General features: G+C 61.9%; 1 protein-coding gene across 1 annotated transcript; it reads right to left on the bottom strand.

Annotated features, from left to right (window-relative positions):
* Positions 1-7,692: 7,692 nt before the first annotated feature.
* ZIC5 (Zic family member 5) lies at positions 7,693-11,075 on the bottom strand. The gene is made up of 2 exons (XM_072349410.1): positions 9,862-11,075; positions 7,693-8,591 (listed from the first exon to the last, which is right to left on the bottom strand). The coding sequence occupies exons 1-2, from the start codon at positions 10,997-10,999 to the stop codon at positions 8,140-8,142; spliced, it is 1,590 nt and encodes a 529-aa protein (XP_072205511.1). The 5' UTR covers positions 11,000-11,075; the 3' UTR covers positions 7,693-8,139.
* Between the last annotated feature and the right edge of the window lie 5,798 nt (positions 11,076-16,873).

Below are 16,873 nucleotides of genomic sequence, written 5' to 3'. Positions count from 1 at the left end.
CCACTGCGACCTGTTAGCTAGGTGTGATTGTCATTGCACCAAAACCCGCAAACCTTCCTCAAACAGAAGAACACCCACACAGCACGCTGCAGAATCTGGCTGCACAGATGTGCGCTGCACTCCTTCATGCATGTAAGGCTTTCTTTAACATGGCAGGTGAAGGAGCCCTGTGGATCCTAGTGCACTGTGCACCTGTAAACCCAGCCATCCTTCACATCACCATACCCTCATGTCACTGCACACCTGTCCCTAGTGTTACCGGGGAGCTCCCCTCAGCCCCATGGCCTTTTCAGCCCACACCTGGGCTGCCCTGGGCCTGGACCTGCTCTGTCACAGTGCTGGGCAGTGCCGCAGCCATGCTTCTGGCAGCCCAAGTTGGGCCCGAGCTGGGCAGTGCAGTGTGATTTGACCTTAAATTTTCTGAAGCTCGGAGTTATTTTTTAAACAGGATGCTCCCTCTCATAGCCTGCCTCCCCTCCTTTTAATCTGATGGACCAAACAAATGGGCACCGTGCAGTTCTTAGCTCCTGGCAGGTAGGCAAGTGTGACAGAGAGGATGTGGAGCCTCGGTCAGAGCAGGTCCAGGTGGTGCAGCAATGAAAATAAAGCAGATGCCGCAAAGCAGGCTGCTCCTTGATGGTGCATCTGCTGCCAAAGGGACACTGCGTGCACCCTGCAGACCAGCCTTCCTGTCCCTGGGGAGCTGTGGGGACGTGATCTGAGGGTGTCAGTGTGAGGCTGGTGCCAATGCAGAAGGGAGAACTGCGTGTCTGTTGGCTGCAATTGCAGCAGTGGCCTATCTCCGAGGCAGACACAAAGCAGAACTGCAGCAGTGGAGGGGAGAATAAACTGCTTTATGATGGCTTGCAACCAGTGAATGTAGCTCCACTGCAAAGGCTATAAAATGCTGGAAAATCCCGCTCGCCTGCCTTCTTCACTGCCCACTGCAAATACTCAGTGCCTTCCACAGCTCTGTGGTTGGCCTCAGGATCTTCCCATTCCCTTCTCACCATCCAGGAGCAGCCTCATGCAGGTTGCGTGCGCCCACCCCCAAGCCCCAGCTCAGTGCTGCTGGTGGGCCAGTGTCACAGGGACGGAGAACGGTCAGGCTTGGAGTGAAGGCAGCGAGCCCGTCCCAGGGCAGAGACCCAGGCTGAGATTAATCAGTCTGCATTCGTTTGTGGCTTAAAAGGGGAGCTCTGTATCACTGTGGAGAGTATGTGGGATTCAAATGTTCCTTAATTAGGTGTTGTCTATTAGCGGAATGAAAAGAGGGCTTTTATTTCATCTTACTTTGCGGTTTTAATGTACTCCCTTAGCGTTTAATACCTGGGTAGGGACACGTTAGCAGCTGCTGTATCACACTTTGCAGTACTTTCACCACCGACAGCCGTGCGGCCCCAACCTTCGGCCCCCACCCTCCACCCGAGTGGCGACGGGGAGGTCCCAGCAGCCCCTCCGGCTCCAGGAGGGTCCCGCCGAACCCACTCTCTTCGCCTGGCTCCAGAGGCTGCCGGGCGGGGCGTTGCGGGTGAGACAGGACGGGATGAGGTTAGGGAGCGAGCCCCGACGGCAGCCCCCGGGCTCACCCCCAGGTCTGGGCTGCGTGGGGACGTCTCATCTCGCTCCTCGGCCTCAGGCAGCAGCCAGGGCCGTTGGAGCCCACCGGCAAGCGTTTGCCGTCGGAACAACGCGATTCTCGTAACCTCCCGGCTGGCTATTTAACTACTGAAAATAAGTCGCAAAGCTCGATCGATTCCAGCCGCCGTTCTCCCCGCGCCGATTCCCGGCCACCTGTTGTATTTTTTTCCCCCGTTGTTACAGCCTGTTTGGGGACGCGGCCGTCTCACCGCTCCCGAGAGCCTGACCACGAGCGGGAGCATGCGGGAAGTCCCGGCTGTTTTCTGGGGGGCTCCCCACGTCCATCTCACTTCTCCCTTCCCCAAAGGGAAGTCCTCTGCCTACTGTCCCCCTCCCCCGAGCCCCAGGCCCGACCCGGCTCCGAGCGGCCGCCCTGCAGCTGCAATGCTCTCCCTGTAACCTCGCAGACTCCGGCCGCTCCCTCTATCCCGGGGATGGAGACCCACTTCCTCTTCTCTCCTTTCCCGCTCCCCTCAGCCCCCGCCTCCGCCCCGGGAGCCGCCGCCGGCCCCGCTCCTCCGCGGCCGGCTCGGGGAGGAGGTGGGGGGGGGGAGCGGAACCGGGGGGGCCGCGCCGTGTTTGTTTTCCTTCCCCCCCACCCCACCCCCCCACCCGCCCCGATCTCTAGATTAAGACGTGAAGATTACACTTTTATTGTGGCTGCCGAATAATACCACGAGTCAACACAGACGGCAAACAAAAGTGCTTGTAGTACATGGCCAACCCCGCTGGGAACCGGGCTGCGGGCTGCTGCAAAAATCAAGCTCTTCAGTGCTAATTACAAATAAATGATGATGTGCTCGCTAAGTAATTGATTTAATGAAGTTCCTATGAAACTATTAAAACCGGGTAGAGGTCAGCGCGGAGACGCCCCAGAGCGCCCATTGAGGGATGTTTAACTCCACCAATCTCCTCGGAAAGACATCGGGGCTAATAGGTGAAGTCACAGCTGTTCCGGCTGACTTTTGCAGCAGCGGCCTCCCCGAGCCCGGCCCGAGGACTCGTCTGGGCGGGCGGACCCCCGGCACAACCCCGCGAGCCCCGTCCCCTGCCCGGGGGAGGCCGCCGCCCCCCGTCCCGTCCCGTCCCGTCCCGTCGGGGCCGCGCTGTGTACTCACTCGCTCGGCCCGGCCGGCCGCCCGCACCTCGGCTGTCCCCGGCCCGATTAACGAGGGGGGGAGAGGAGCTCTGAACTTGTGCCTACTGCTGCGGGGCGGCCGGAATTCCACCCCCCGGGCCCGGCCTCCCCCCCGCCCGCCAGCCCGCCCGCACTTCTTCGAGAAACCGAAGCTGGGACGCAGGTAGGGTGCTGGGAGGATTTGGCAGGGAGCCTGGAAGGGGATGTGTGCCCATTGCTACTTGAAGGGTTTTCTTGTTTGAAAGGCCGGCCCCGGCCCCGGGACGGACTGTGTGAAAGAAGGAGGAGGAGGAGGAGGAGGAGAGGGGGGAACACGGGCATTAAAAAGAAGAAGAAAAATAAAACTAGAAAAAAAAATCCGGCGATTGGATTTCCCGGCCCCGCTCCCGGCTCTCCCCCCTCGGCCCCATCTCCGCCGCCGCCAGGTGCCCCCGGCACGGCCCCGCGTTGGGGGGGGGGCTGCAGTCCCGGCCGGCTTGCCGGGAGGGGAGGGCCGTCCCTCTCCACCTGCACGGGGAGCCCCCGAGCCGGGAGGGGGCAGCGCTGCAGTCATTGCCCCTGGAGGGGGCTGGCAGCTCCCAACACACTGACGGCGGGGTCCCGAAGTACGGGAGGTGCCCGAACCCGTCCCGTTATCCCGGCAAAATCATTGCGAGGCACCGTTCGCTCGCAGAATTTCGGGGAACGGCCGATTCACCTCTTTTTCTTTACTCTATATTTCTCGATTTTTGGGGGGTGGGATGGGATGGGAAACAATGAATTAGAAACAAACGAAGCTCGCCTTGCCCCTCGTTTGCCAGCCGGGCTACGGGGCTGCATCGTGCGCCGCGCTTCGTTGAGGGCCTCGTACACCCGGAAAACTCCTTTTCGCTCCTTTCTCAGCGGTGCCCGAGGGCAGGGAAAGCCCTTCGGGCTGAGCGAACGTTTGTTGCGGGGGGGCGGCTTCCACCTCCCGTGCAGGACCTGCCCTTTCGGGACGGCAGGACAGGCGCAGCCCCAAAGCAAACAGCGGCCCCCCGCACAAACGGCGCATTGTGGCTCCCCCCGCCGCTCGCTGCCCGCTCCCCGCCCGGTGGGTGCTTGCCCGCGGCCGGGCGCTGCCGTTCCGCTCCGGAACCATTGTCTGCGAGTGATGCCACGCGGTCAAAGGGAGAGGGGAGGGCGCTTGTTTCTAGGCTCCCGAGACAAACGAGTCCGCCTTTCATCCTTTAAAACGAGGTTTAAATGTCACCTCCACGTCTTTCACGGACGGGGGCGACCCTTCAAAGCTCTCCGTAATAAACAGCCCTTATTAAACGCGTCCCCGCCTGGGAAAGCCGAGGGCCGAGGGGCCGGGCCCGAGCCGTACGCGCCGTCGGGGCCCCGGAGCGGGGGCTGCGGGCCGGGCCGAGCCGCCGCTTTTTGTGGCGTCTGCGAGTCTGGGGCGGGCGGTGCCGGGGTGCGGGCTGCATGCTAAGGGATCCCGCGGGCGGCCCGGCAAAGGAGAACAAATCGCTGACAAAGGAGGGCCCTTCCAGCCCAGCGCCGTCGTTAGGGCAACCAGCGGGCATTCGCCCCATAATAAGTTCCACTTCAAAGGGTCCCCCATTCAGCGGGGGCCGCGCCGCACTTTTATGAAGTCGGCGCTTTTTCACGCGGCGGAATCATCTGTTTGGTTATTTTTCATCGTGTTTATTTTGCGCCATTCACCCAGCACTCGTATTAAATAAACACGGGACAATCGCTCTGCAAATAACGGGGCTGAGGTGGGAAATAAGAGGGGGAAGGAGGGGGGGCGGCGGGGGGGGGGCATTGCCCCGCGTGCGTCTGTTTGTTTACGGCAGAAAATACGGGAGGTGGGGGGGGGAGAAGGAGGGCAGAAATATGGGGGGTTCCGATGGAGCCGAAAGCTGCCGGCGCTAACGCGGCGTGACACCAAAGGTCGCCGCAACTGTATCTTAATAGAGTGTCGCGAATCGCGGTGCACCGCTCCGAACGCTGCCGCTCCGCTGCGCCCATCGCCATGGCAATGCCCGCACGGCGGGGATCGGCGGGACGGCGGCGGGGCTGCGGGGCCGTGCGGGAACGTGGGGAGGGGGTAACGGGTGCGGGTGCGTGCGGGTGGGTGCGTGACTGTGCGGGTGGTTGTATAGGTGAGCGCGGCTATGCGAGTCCGTGCGCGTGTGCGTGTGTATGAGTACATACACGTGTGTCCATGTGCGACGTGTGTGTATGTGTGTATATGTGTGTACGTGTGTATATGTGTGCACGCACGCGGGAGGAAGGCACACCTCACCGCTCTCCCCTCGCCCCATACCGTCTCCCACACCCCTCGCTCTTCCCCGTCCGTCTCCCATCCTCTCGCAGCACCGCGCACCCCAGCCCGGCACAGGGCTGGCTGATGAAGGGAGCGCTTCCCTCCCACGCTGCCGACCCGAGTGGTATCACCGATGGACTCCGGGCCGGGGCCGGCCGCTGCCGCAGAGCTCCCAACTCGCCAGGGGGGGCCGAGAGCCTTTGGGTGCGGGGCCGGGGACGGTGAGGGTCGGAGCAGGACACGGGGACACGGGGAGGGGAAACGCGTTGTGTGCTCATTGCAGGGCGCTGCCCATTGTCCGACGGCTTTTATCTTTTCTATTTCCCATGAATGATTCATGCCGCGGTGGCTTTGTGTCGCGCTCCTTTCACCAGAAACTTCATTAGGAGCGCTAAGTTTTCCCATTGACGGGAGCCTCATTTGGAAGCTCTCTTCTGCTCCTCGCGTTGGTCATTGTCGCAGCGCTCGGGGCAGCTCCCCGCAACCTGCTGCACCGCTCCGCGCCGAGGTGGGGCTGATGCCGGTGTTCTGACCACTCGTCCTCGCATTCGATGGGGGAGAGGTTGGGGAGGGGGGGGGAGAATAGAAATAATAACAGCAATAATAATAATATTAATAATAATAATATCCTGGGCTCGTTGTGTTCATTACTTGTAGTAAAATGTAAAGATTGGGGAAAAAAATAAAGAAAGAAATAAAATAAAGGAAAAGAGAGAACTGTCTCCCTTCGGCCCCGCGTGGCACTGCGCCCGGGATGGCGCTTAAGGCTGCGGGAGGGCACGGCCGGGAAGATCTCGATTTATTAGGAGCGTTGCTATTTATGACATTGATGATGGTTCCCGTTATCGTTCCCGTCGAAATATTCATATTGATTTTATCGATGTGACGCTTCTATTTTGCTGTTCCGGGGAATAACAGAGGAGAATCGGTGTCGGACCTACCCCCTCTCCCACCCGTATTACCCACGCAGCCCGAATCGCCCGTGGGGTCCATCGTGGGACCGGAACACGGAGCAGCGGGGGGGAAGGAGGGGGTACGGCCGTGGAGGAAAGCATTGCCCCTCTGAGCCCCCCCCCCCCCCCCCCGCCGTGCCTCTGCCCACCTGCAGAGCCGCACCTCGGGCTGTCAGCGAGCTGTGCGTGACGCGTGGGAACGCGCCTCACAGTCACCGTGCGAAGGGACCTTTCCTGCCTTTCTTGTTTCTAATGGGGCTCACAGAGACCGGTTATCATTTTTGTTAATTGCCGTTCTTCTGTTCGGGAGGTGCCGGTGTCACGGAGCCGGGGCAGGGCCGTGACCCTCCGCTCAGAGGCGGGGAGATGCGCAGACACCGAGAAGCCCGTTTGCAAACAGAAAAGAAACAGGAAAGATCCGCTCCCCAGTTATATATATAAATAGCCGGCTGCTATTGGTTCAAACGGGCTTTGAAAAAAAAAAACGGTCTTTAAAATAATAATATTTATTAAAAATATTGAGAAAAAAATAAAAAAAAAATAAAAACAGGGTTAAAAAAATAAAACCAAAAAGCAAATCGTATCGACTGAGCAAAACCAATTTTCTCTTCCTCTTTTCCGTTCGTCTCAAAGCGACGCCCGCTCCTTTCAGCTCAGCACAGCGCAGCAGCGCGGAGCCAACGAGGAGGTCCCGGAGCACCACGAGCTGCCCCGGCGGTGCCACCACGGCAACTGAGCGGGGTGGGGGGGGGAGAAAGCAGCGCCGGGTCGAGTGGAGGAGAACGGAGATGCGATGGGTGGATCCAGAGCGCCGCGCCGCACAGCGCACCCACAGCCGGTGTGAGCCACGCAGCTCCGGCAGGAAAGACAAATAATAATAATAATAATAATAATAATAAGGAAACGTGGATGGGGTTGGGGTAAGGTGGGGGGGGGGGTGATGTCAGAAACTAAATTAATTCCTCAATACAAAAGAATCGCGTTCGCGTACACGTTGTTGACAATGATAAAAACCAAACAAATTTCACGCACCAAACACATTACTACAAGCCCCGGGGGGTAACGCGGGGAGAGCCGTCCCCCTTCCCCCCCACCCCCCCACCCCCTCCTTCCTCCCCCGACGGCCCCAGAGGACGAATGGAGCTTCTCGGGCCCCGCGGGTCCCTCCCCGCAGAGGTGCGGGGCTGCAACTCCCCCCTCTTCCCCATAGACACGAAACAAAATGAGAAGTCACCCCCAGCGCCGCCGGTGCGCACCGTCGGGGATGCGGGGAGAGGAGCGAAAAGGGGGGGGGGGAAGGAAGGGGGGGGAAGGATGAGCCGTGGGAACAGCACCTGTCCCAGCGGGACTGAGCACCGCCATCATCGGCTCCCTCGTTCTTGCTGGTATTTTTTCCCCATTGCAACGAACGTATCTCAGAGTCATCCCCGGTGTCAGGCGGCAGCGGGTTCCTCTCACTCCCCGGTGCTTTGCGGGAGCTGTAGGGACGCAGAACGCGGAGGAGCGGCACCGAAGCACCGCATCTTTTATCCCTACAGCCGTGGTATAGCGAAGGGAGAAAGGTACCGACCGGGTCGGGCCGGAACCGGCTGTTCAGAAGGGAAAGAGAATTACACAGAGCTGCACTGCAGGAGGCAAAAAACGGCGTTTATTTTGCGGCATTGAGCACCTCCCCAGGCCGGCTGCGTGGCCGGCAGCGCTGCTGCATTCGGCCTCAAACCTGCCCCCCCAACCGGCTGTGGTGAGGCTGGGGGTGGCAGGAGCCGCTCCAGGGTTGGGGGGGGGGAGCTCGGGAGGCACAGGGCTGGGGGCTCAGAAGATGAGAGGGTCTCATCTGGGTAGGAAAATGGGGGGAACTCGTGGATGGGGGGGAGCTGTGCCCACTTGCAGCCTTCGTGCCGCCTCCCCCACCCCACCGGCTGCCTCAGCCCGGGGCACCTCCTGGCCCGGCACCCCTGCAGTGGGTGGCACAGTCCTGTGTGATCCGTCCGTACCGAAATGGGACACAACCGTCCGAGTCTCTTTAATTAAATTAGTGCCCGTACAAACACCATAGGGTTTCGTACACGGAATAAATAGCGCGAGTCAAACCTGACGGCCTTCCCGCAGCCCTAGGGGGCAGCCCGGCCCCCCGAGGTCCTGCGGGGCGCGTCCCCTTCGGAGCCCGGCGAGCCGGCGCGGCTGGGGGGGCTGCGCGGCCGCCTTCCCCCCCCGGCCTGGCAGACGTACCACTCGCTGAGGTCGGTGACCGGAGGGGACAGGGCGGCGGCGCGGGAGCGGGGAGGCTCGGGTAGGGGCTCGGCGCCGGGGGGCAGAGGGCCGTCGGGGGGCCCCGGCGCGGCGTAGCCCGGGGGGGCGGGCGGTGGAGAGGGAGGAGGCGATTTGCAGTGGATCTTCATGTGCTTGCGCAGGGAGCTGGGGTGAGTGTAGGACTTGTCGCAGCCGCGGATCTTGCAGTAGTACGGCTTGTCGCTGGTGTGGACGTGGGAGTGCTTCTTTCTGTCGCTGCTGTTGGCGAACTTCCTGTCGCAGCCGTCGAACTCGCATTTGAAGGGCTTCTCCCCTGCCGGCAAACAGCAAGCTGCTGGTTACAGCCCGGCCCCGTATCCCCCCATCCCGGCGACAGCTCCGCACCCTCCTCTATACGAAGCAGCCCCCGGGCTGCGAACAGAGCACGGAGGCTGCGGAGACCAAAAATGAAAACCAAAACCAAAAGAAACATAAAATCCAACCGCCGACCCCCAGGCAGGCCTCCATCTCTTTTGCTCGCGGCAAACCCTTCATCAGGACTCTAATGAGCGAACCCACACATCGCATCACAGTATAACCTCCCCCCCGGCACAACGCTGCAGGTTGGGAACGGGAGTAGCACCTCTCTGGGCACAAAGGTCGAGGCATCACCCCGTGTCACCCCGTGTCATCTCGCATCAAGGCGGCCAGCGGCCCCTTCTCCCCTTTGCACCAGGGGATGCTCTCACCACGGTGGATTTCTATCAGTGCCATAGTGCTGCTTCTATAGGAACACAGCCCTCCGCTGCCCACCATCGGGGGCTGTGGACCCCTCGAGGGGCCGGGGGAGAGGGTTTCCCTCTCCCCCGGCCCCTCGAGGGGTGCACAGCCCACGGAGAACCGAGTGCAAGCAACAACCGACCCCCCCCCCCCCCCCCAAGATCCCCCCAAGATCCCCCCAGCTCCAAATCAGATAAACAAGACATAAATCAATGAAACTCTGCTTTCCCAAAGCGTCCTCCAAGGAATAGCAGTTCTCCGCCGCCGTAAACCCCAGCTCCTTTGAGAAACAATACTAATACTACTACTAATAAATCAATGAAAAATAACTGGAAATATATATATATATATATAAAAGAAAAGGAAAAAGAAAAAGCTTTGAATTTTCGCACGCAGCCCAAAAGGTCTCCGGAATCCTCAAAGAATGGGGAGCCGTTCCCCGATAGCCCCCGACGGGGCGGTCCCGGCGTTGAGCAGCCGAGCCTCCGTCGTGCCCCGACGGCTCCTTCCGTCCTCTCCCCGCTCCGCCTCGGGGCTGCCGCTGCGGGCGGAGCGGTGCTGCCGAAAGGGGGATGGGTACCGGGTTGGGGGGGGGAAAGAGGAGGGGGGGGTGGCGAGCACATGCGCGTCCGTGTGTCCGTGCGTCTGTGTGTCGGGGCGCACCGTCGAATTACTTATTCATGACAAAGTCACATGTCCGACGGTACGTAGGGAAAGTGGAGGGGGGGGAGGGAAGGGGAAAAAAAAGAGAGAAAAAAAGACGACAAAAAGAGGACGGGAAAAGGAGAAAAAGGCGCGGCCGGGAGGGGCGGAGGCACACCCACCTGTGTGAGTCCGTTTGTGGATCTTGAGGTTTTCCGACCTGGCGAAGACTTTGCCGCAGCCGGGGAAGGGGCAGGGGAAGGGCTTCTCGCCCGTGTGAACGCGGATGTGGTTGATGAGTTTGTACTTGGCCTTGAAGGGCTTGCCCTCGCGGGGACACTCCTCCCAGTGGCACACGTGGCTGCTCTGTTCGGGCCCGCCGACGTGCTCCACGGTGACATGGCCCACCAGCTCCGGCATGGTGCCGAACGTCTTGGAGCAGGGAGTCCCTCCGCCCGGCGGCGGCTCGCCGTCGATCCACTTGCAGATCAGCTCCTGCTTGATGGGCGGCCGCATGTAACGCAGGAAAGCGCCCGCCGCCCCGACGGGCCCGCCCGGGGGGGGCGGCTGCCCTCGGCCCGCGGCCAGGCCCAGCCCTCCGGGTCCGTAGCCCTGCATCGCCGCGGGGCCGTAGTGCGGCTCGGCGCGGCCGTACGGTTCCGGCCGCATCTGCCCGTTGAGCGGCGGCGGCGGCGGCGGGAAGGCGGCGGGGTGCGCGCCGTCGGCGGGGCCGTAGGTGCCGGCGGCCGAGATGAAAACGCCGTGGGGCGGCGGGGGCGGGAGGCGCGGGGGGGTCCCGTGCGCGGCGGCGGCGGCGACGGCGGCGGCGGCGGCGGAGGAGGAGGAGGAGGGCAGGTCCCGACGGGGGAGGAAGTCGCGTCCCGCCGCCCCCCCCGTCGGGCAGCCCGGCAGCGCGGCGGCGGGCGGCGCGTAGGCGACGGCGGTGCTGGCGGCGGCGGCGGCGGCGGCGGCGGCTGCGGCGGCGGGCGCGGCGAAGGCGGCTGCGGCGGCGGTGAGCGCCTCGGGGGCGAGTTGGAGCGCGGCGGGCTGCGCCATGTGCTCGGGGCCGAGCGGCGTCAGCGCGCCGCCGGGCTCCGCGTCCCCGGGGTGCGGGTGGGCCGCGCGGGGGGGGTGGCCGTGCGGGGCCCCCGGCCCCGGGAAGCGCGTCATGTGCGGGTGCGGATGGGGCTGAGCCGCTGCCAAATCCGCTAATCTCGGGGTCGGGTTCCTCTTGCTCAAAGGGGGCTCCATAAGGACACGGCCGGGCCCATCTACGTTGGCTGTTGTTATTTTTTTCCCTCTGCCCGCCTTCAAAAACATGTATATATTAAGCGGCTCTTTAACTTCTTTTGTCTGCGCTCCTAACTCCGCGTATCCCCGGCCCCGCTCCGTCCTCCAGCGATTGGCAGAGCGGCTCCCCACATTTGAGCTGCACAGTGGGAAATACGGTTCGGACATGGCACCGGAGGGATTGGACGGCTCCCGATGATTGGCAGCGGCCGTCGCCGCGCCATTGGCTCCCTTTCAGGCCGCGGCTCAGCGGGGATCCGCCCCCGCCGCCCCCCGCCTCCCCCCCCCGGAGCCGCACTCGCAAAACTTCGCGCGGGGCCCGACGGGGCGCACCGGCCGCTGCCGCACGGGGAGGGGGAGCGTCCGCGGGGGGCTCCGGGCTCGGCTTCCCGTGTGCGGGGTGGGCTCTTAAGGGCCGCGGTGTATCCTTCCGCAACGTGCGTTGTCTCGGCCGATGCCGGCGACTGAAAGCGCTGCCGGAGGAAAGCAGCCAACGTGTTCCTAAAAAGAAGGCGGCGGGAGGAGGGGGAGGAGGAGGGGGGATTCCTTTCCTTTAGAAAAGAGCTGAGCGCACAGCGGCGGGGAGGCACGAGGCGCACGGGAAGGAGGAGGATGGGGAGCCCGTGCCCGGAGCCCGCTGCACCCCTCGGGCCTCCCTATTCAAACTGCGGGGGGGGGGGGGGGGGGTCGCCAAGTTCCCTCCCCAGTTTCCCCCCAAGCCCTATTTCAGCCTCGGGGAAGCTGACACAAAGCGGCCGCGGCGCCACAGCTGCAGCGGAACGATGTCCCGCAAAGCTTCGAGATGGGGGTGCTGCCGTCGGTGGGGAGGTGGGGGAGGGAGGGTAAAGGACACGGGGAGGCGCCGGGTGAACCTCTCCACGGTGCCCACTGCGGGAGCGGTGCCCTCGTCGTTGTGTCCCCGCGTCCTTCGGCTCCGTCCCCGTGGGAACCGCTTTCCTCCCCATCCCCTAAGACGGGCTCCGTCGGTGCACGTCGCGGGTCGGCCCTACTCCCCGGCTGGACTATTTGGTGCAGAACACGGGTAAATAAAACCCGGCCCTTTACTGGAGACTCGCGATGGTTTTATGGCACAGTAAAGCTTCCCACCAGCTCCCTGTACATCAATATGACTGTGTCCCTGGGCTCGTGTCCCACTCACTCACACACTGACCGCCTCCCACACACACCGCGGTGTCATGGGGTGCCGGGAGCGCGCAGAAGGGGAGCGCGGCCCCGCGCACGCCTCCTCACCCGGCCCTCGTTAAACGCAGCGTGATAGGGATCTGTCATCGATTTAATATGGCTTAATTCAAATCTATCCCCCCGATCAATTTCTTTTTATGAGGGGCCATAAAACAAAGAAAATATTTTACAGCCGAATAACAGGCGGCCGACCCGCGGCTGGCAGCGGGGTGGCTCGGCCGGGCCCCACGTGGAACCGAGTCCGGCTCCGAGCATCGCTGCAGGCACGGGGTGGGGGGAGGCCGCCCTGGGGCACTTGGAGGACTGCAACCCCGTCGGGGCCTTCCCGGCTCTGGTCCAGGCCCGGACCGAGCGTCGTCCCCGCGAGCACTTTCTCCTTAAACCCAGGCTCGGGACATCGGCTCCGGAGGGTTTTCCACTGCGTTGCATCGGGGATGCTCTATGTAAATGTATGCTAATGCTCACTAGCAGTATTTACAAACAATCGTCTTTACCGCACACCTTATTGATGGTTAGGGAGCGGGGAGCGATATTTTGTAGCGGCGAAAGCGTTCTGCCAGGGCACCTCTCGAAAGAAGGCAGTTACAGCCCTTCTCGGTAAAGCTTTCCAATCCGCGCAGGTCGTGCCTAAATCCATTACCCAGCCCGACCCGTCCCGGTCCGGCTGCTCGGAGCGGCCCCCGTCGTGTGTGGGCTGCCCCGTGCTCGGGGAGAGCGGCCGGGTCCGCCTCGGTCAGCGCGGGGCCGTGCGCGTCCTGCGCGGGGTTGCGCGCATCCTGAGCTGGGCTGCTTCGGCGGCTGCTCCACAGCTGCCGGGAGAGGCCGGGACGTGCGGGCAGAGCCGGGATCCCTCCCCATGGCGGAGGACAAGTGGGGCCGGGCCTCGGGCGGGAGGGGACAGCCTTTGGGAGGGAGATCCTCTGCAGAAGTCGCGCAGTTGCCATTTTCAGCGTGCACTTTGACGGGGAAAGCGTGGCCCTTTTTTCCCGGCTCGTCCCCTTTGGGAATTTGTTCAGACGGGGGCAGAATAAGAAAAAAAAAAGCAACCCCTCCTTCCATCTGCTTATATACGTGTTCGAAAAGAACGGAGGGAGAGGGGCGGCCTCGGGAAAGCCGGGGCGCATTTTGGTTGTGCCCTTTCCTCTCCTTCCTCTCTTCGCAGCCGAACGTCGCCCCCGGAAGAAGCTGTTGAGATAAATCAAACGGTGACACTTTGACGGCTTTTCTTGTACCCGCAATATGGGGACCATATGGCATTGTTATTTATGAATGACAGCAGAAATTGTATTACAGAGCCCATCGAGCGCTGTCTCAGCGCTGCTCCTCCGCCACCGGTGCGGACGCGGCCACCCCCGCTCCGATAAGGGGCCGCCCGGTGCCCCCTAACCCTCGGCTCTGCGCCGGATCCGCTCCTGCGGGGGCTGAGCCAGAGCTGTGCAGAGGGGCCGGGTGCGCAAGTAATTGCGCGTAAAGTGCGCGGCCGAAGGCGCTGCGGCGTAGGCAACTTTATATATATATATACATATGCATATATACGTCTATAAATACAGCAATAAATATGATTGGCATGAGAGAGAGGTGCTCCTTCCCTCCTCGAGAGCAGGTTTGAGGGAGAAAAAAAGGAGAAAGAAAAAAAAAAAAGGCATTTAAAAGTTGCGGCTTTGGCTGAGATTTTCACGATTTCCCTTTTCCTTTTCACATGGCGCTGCCGTTGGAGCCGACAAAGAGCTGCTGTCCCGAGGTGCGTTTCACAGAGGGAGCTGCAGCACCGCACATGTGGGCTTCACGGGTCAGAGGTCGGACGGCCCCGGAGTGCGGAGCTCGGCCCCATCAAAGCCGACTGCAGCTCAGTATCGCGCCGTGAGAGCGGCGGGCGGATGGCGTCTGCGGCACGGACAGAGTCGCAACGCTTCTCTCGGCCCCGCGCTCCCCGCTCCGGCCCGGCCCGACTGCGGCTGTCCGGCCCCGCCGCCGCCCCGTAGGCATGGGTAGGGGTGCGAGGAGGCACGGAGGGGGTACGCGAGGCACGGAGTGGTGCCTCTTCCCCAGCTCTCTCCACGTTGGCAGCCGGCAACGGTAGGAGCTGTTTTAAAGAGAAATTCGGAACGCTTCCAGGCGGAGGGTGCTCCCAGCAGGGATCTGCAGGTCAGAAGCGGCCAGAAACCTGATGGGAAAAAACAAAACAAAACAAAACAAAACAATAAAAATTAAAATTAAAATCAGACCTGACGTTCTGTCCATGAAAGAGAGCTTTGACCCGGCTCCGAAACCATACTCTGCACGGAGCAGGGCTCTCCGCCGCCTGGGGTAAAAGGGGCCGCGATGCCCGGAGGGATAAAGATACTCTCGGGGGATGGCCATGCGACTTTGAACTTGGAACGGCCCCACTGCGTCCTGGCGATGCGGTAGTGGGAGGGGAACGGAGCGTGGCCGGGCCGCAATGGTCCCGGTGTGCCCCGGCGGGGAGAGAGAGGACGGGGCAGGAGGGAAGGGAGGGATGGGAGAAGGGAGAGGGATGGAAAGAGAAACAGGGAGGGAATGGGAAGGGAGGAAGGGAGAAAGGAAAGGAAGGGAAAAGGGGAAAAAGGAAAAGAACGGAAATTAAAGAAATAAAAGGGAGGGGAAAGAAAGAAAAGAAGGAAGGAAAGAATAAAAGAGAAGGAGAACGAGGGGTAAATCCAGAAGGTAGACAGATATTATTTGTATGGATATATATACTTTTTTCTCCTTCTCCAAACCAATAATTCATTTGGGGTTTTTCTCGGAGCCTTTCGGGTTCCTTCCTGATCCGAGATGCAGTCACACTTTCTGCATTTTTCCCTCTGCGAAGTCCCGGCTCCTGCTGAGCGTTGTCCACATGCAGCATCGAGGCACGGCCTCGGCCTCTCCCTCGCCTCGGGGGCACCTCCAGGCCCTCCTCCTCCAAAACCTTCGGGGGAAGGAAAACAGTTTGTCCGCCCTCCGTGCCCGCAGCCCGGGCTGTGCAGGGGCCGGCTGTCAGCGGGTACGGATGGAGCGGGGCTGTGGGCTGCGGGGCGGGGCGGGGGATGGACGAAACCTCGGCCCGGGCAGAGAGCAACAGCACGACACTGTGCATTTCGGACAGGGCTTGGAACATGTTAACTATTTGGTGGCAGCAGTGGGGGAACCTTCTTTAGCAATCCTACACTGCAGACAGTGCTACCTTTTCCTTCTTTCATTCCTTCTTTCTTTCTTCTTTCACTCTTTCCTGCCTTCCTTCCTCTCTTCCCTCTATTATTTCTATCCATCTATCCATCTATCTACCTATTCACCCATGTATCCATCCATCCATCCATCCATTTATCCATGTATCCATCCATGTATCCATCCATGTATCCATCCATCCATCCATCCATCCATCCATCCATCCATCCTCTCTCTGGGTGCAGAGCAGCCAAGATCCAGCGGGATACAGCCCCCCTGTAGCACCATAACACCATACCGCTTTTTTTTTCATGCTGAAGAAGCCCCGTTCGGTGCTACCCGTGCCCCCAGCACAGCTCGTGCCCAGACGTGTTTTTGTGGGGAGGGGGGAAGGGGAAGAGCTGACCTGCTCGCTTTTCTATTCCCGCCGTGAGAGGATCCGGTTTGCCAATAACAATAGCGGGGCGGGGGGGGGGGTCAGGCCGGTTTGGGTTGGTTTTGTTTGTTTGGGTTTTTTGGTTTCTCTTTAAAGAACGGAACGAGAGCGGAGGGCTCCCGGAACACCCGCCCCGGGACTCAGCACAGTGGAGCAGCCCCGCCTCGTGAGGGGTTCGACGGCAGCCCCGATCCTCTCCGGCGTTCCTTGTTGTGTCCATCCCCATCTCAGCGCGTTTCCCCTCGGCCGCGGCAGCAGGACTTCAGCTCAGCTCCCCCCCGCTCCTACCCCCCTCCAACCCCGGCCCCTCTCCCTGAGTCCCTCTGAGCTTCGTGTGCCTGAGCGGAGAGGGGGGAAGGGACTGCAGGGTGGGGGAGTGTCCCTCCCTCCGTCACCACCTGAAAAAATAAAGATTAATAAAAATGGGGTGAAAAAAAAATCATTTAAAAAGAAATAAATTAAAGCTCACCCCTCCCCCTCCCCCCCCCCCCCCCCTTCCCCCGTGTTGATGCTCGAAGCCCCTCGCTTTGTTTGTTTGCTCCCCAGGCACAGCGACATCGCCCGTGCGTGCGGCTTTCCCCACAACACCGCCCCTTCCCTTCGCCGTCCAAAATCCGAGGGGGCGGCCGGGGGGGGGAGGGGGGGGTGGAGGGAAGGACGACCGAAGAAGCCCCGGGCGGGCCCACCGCTGCCGGGCGCTGAGCCGAGAGGAAGGGGCTGCACGGCCCGCTCCGCTCCGTGCCGGGCCGTGCCGGAGGGGGCCGGGTGGGGGCGGGCGGGGCGCGGGGCCGTCGCGCTGCCATTAGCCGGGCCGGGGACGCCCGGATGGACGGGGCGGCCCGGGCCAATGAGCGGGAGCCGGGAGAGTGACCGGGCGTTGTTATAGGGGCGGCGGGAGAGAGAGGGGCCGCCAGTCCGGGCGGGGAGAGGGGGAGCGGCCGGGCGGGGAGAAAGGAGAGGAGAGGGGGGGGGGAATGGAGGGGGCGAGGGGAGGGGAGAAAAATAAAACGCGGCCGCCTCGGCAGCACCCGGCGGGATAAACAGAGGCGGCGGGAGCGGGCGGAGAGAGACTGAAGCTTGGCGGCCCCGAGCCGCTCCGC

This window comes from Excalfactoria chinensis, chromosome 1, assembly GCF_039878825.1.
Source record: "Excalfactoria chinensis isolate bCotChi1 chromosome 1, bCotChi1.hap2, whole genome shotgun sequence".
NCBI lineage: Eukaryota > Metazoa > Chordata > Aves > Galliformes > Phasianidae > Excalfactoria > Excalfactoria chinensis.
The sequence above is the reverse complement of the archived record's forward strand: the minus strand, read 5'-3'. Positions and strand labels throughout refer to the sequence as shown.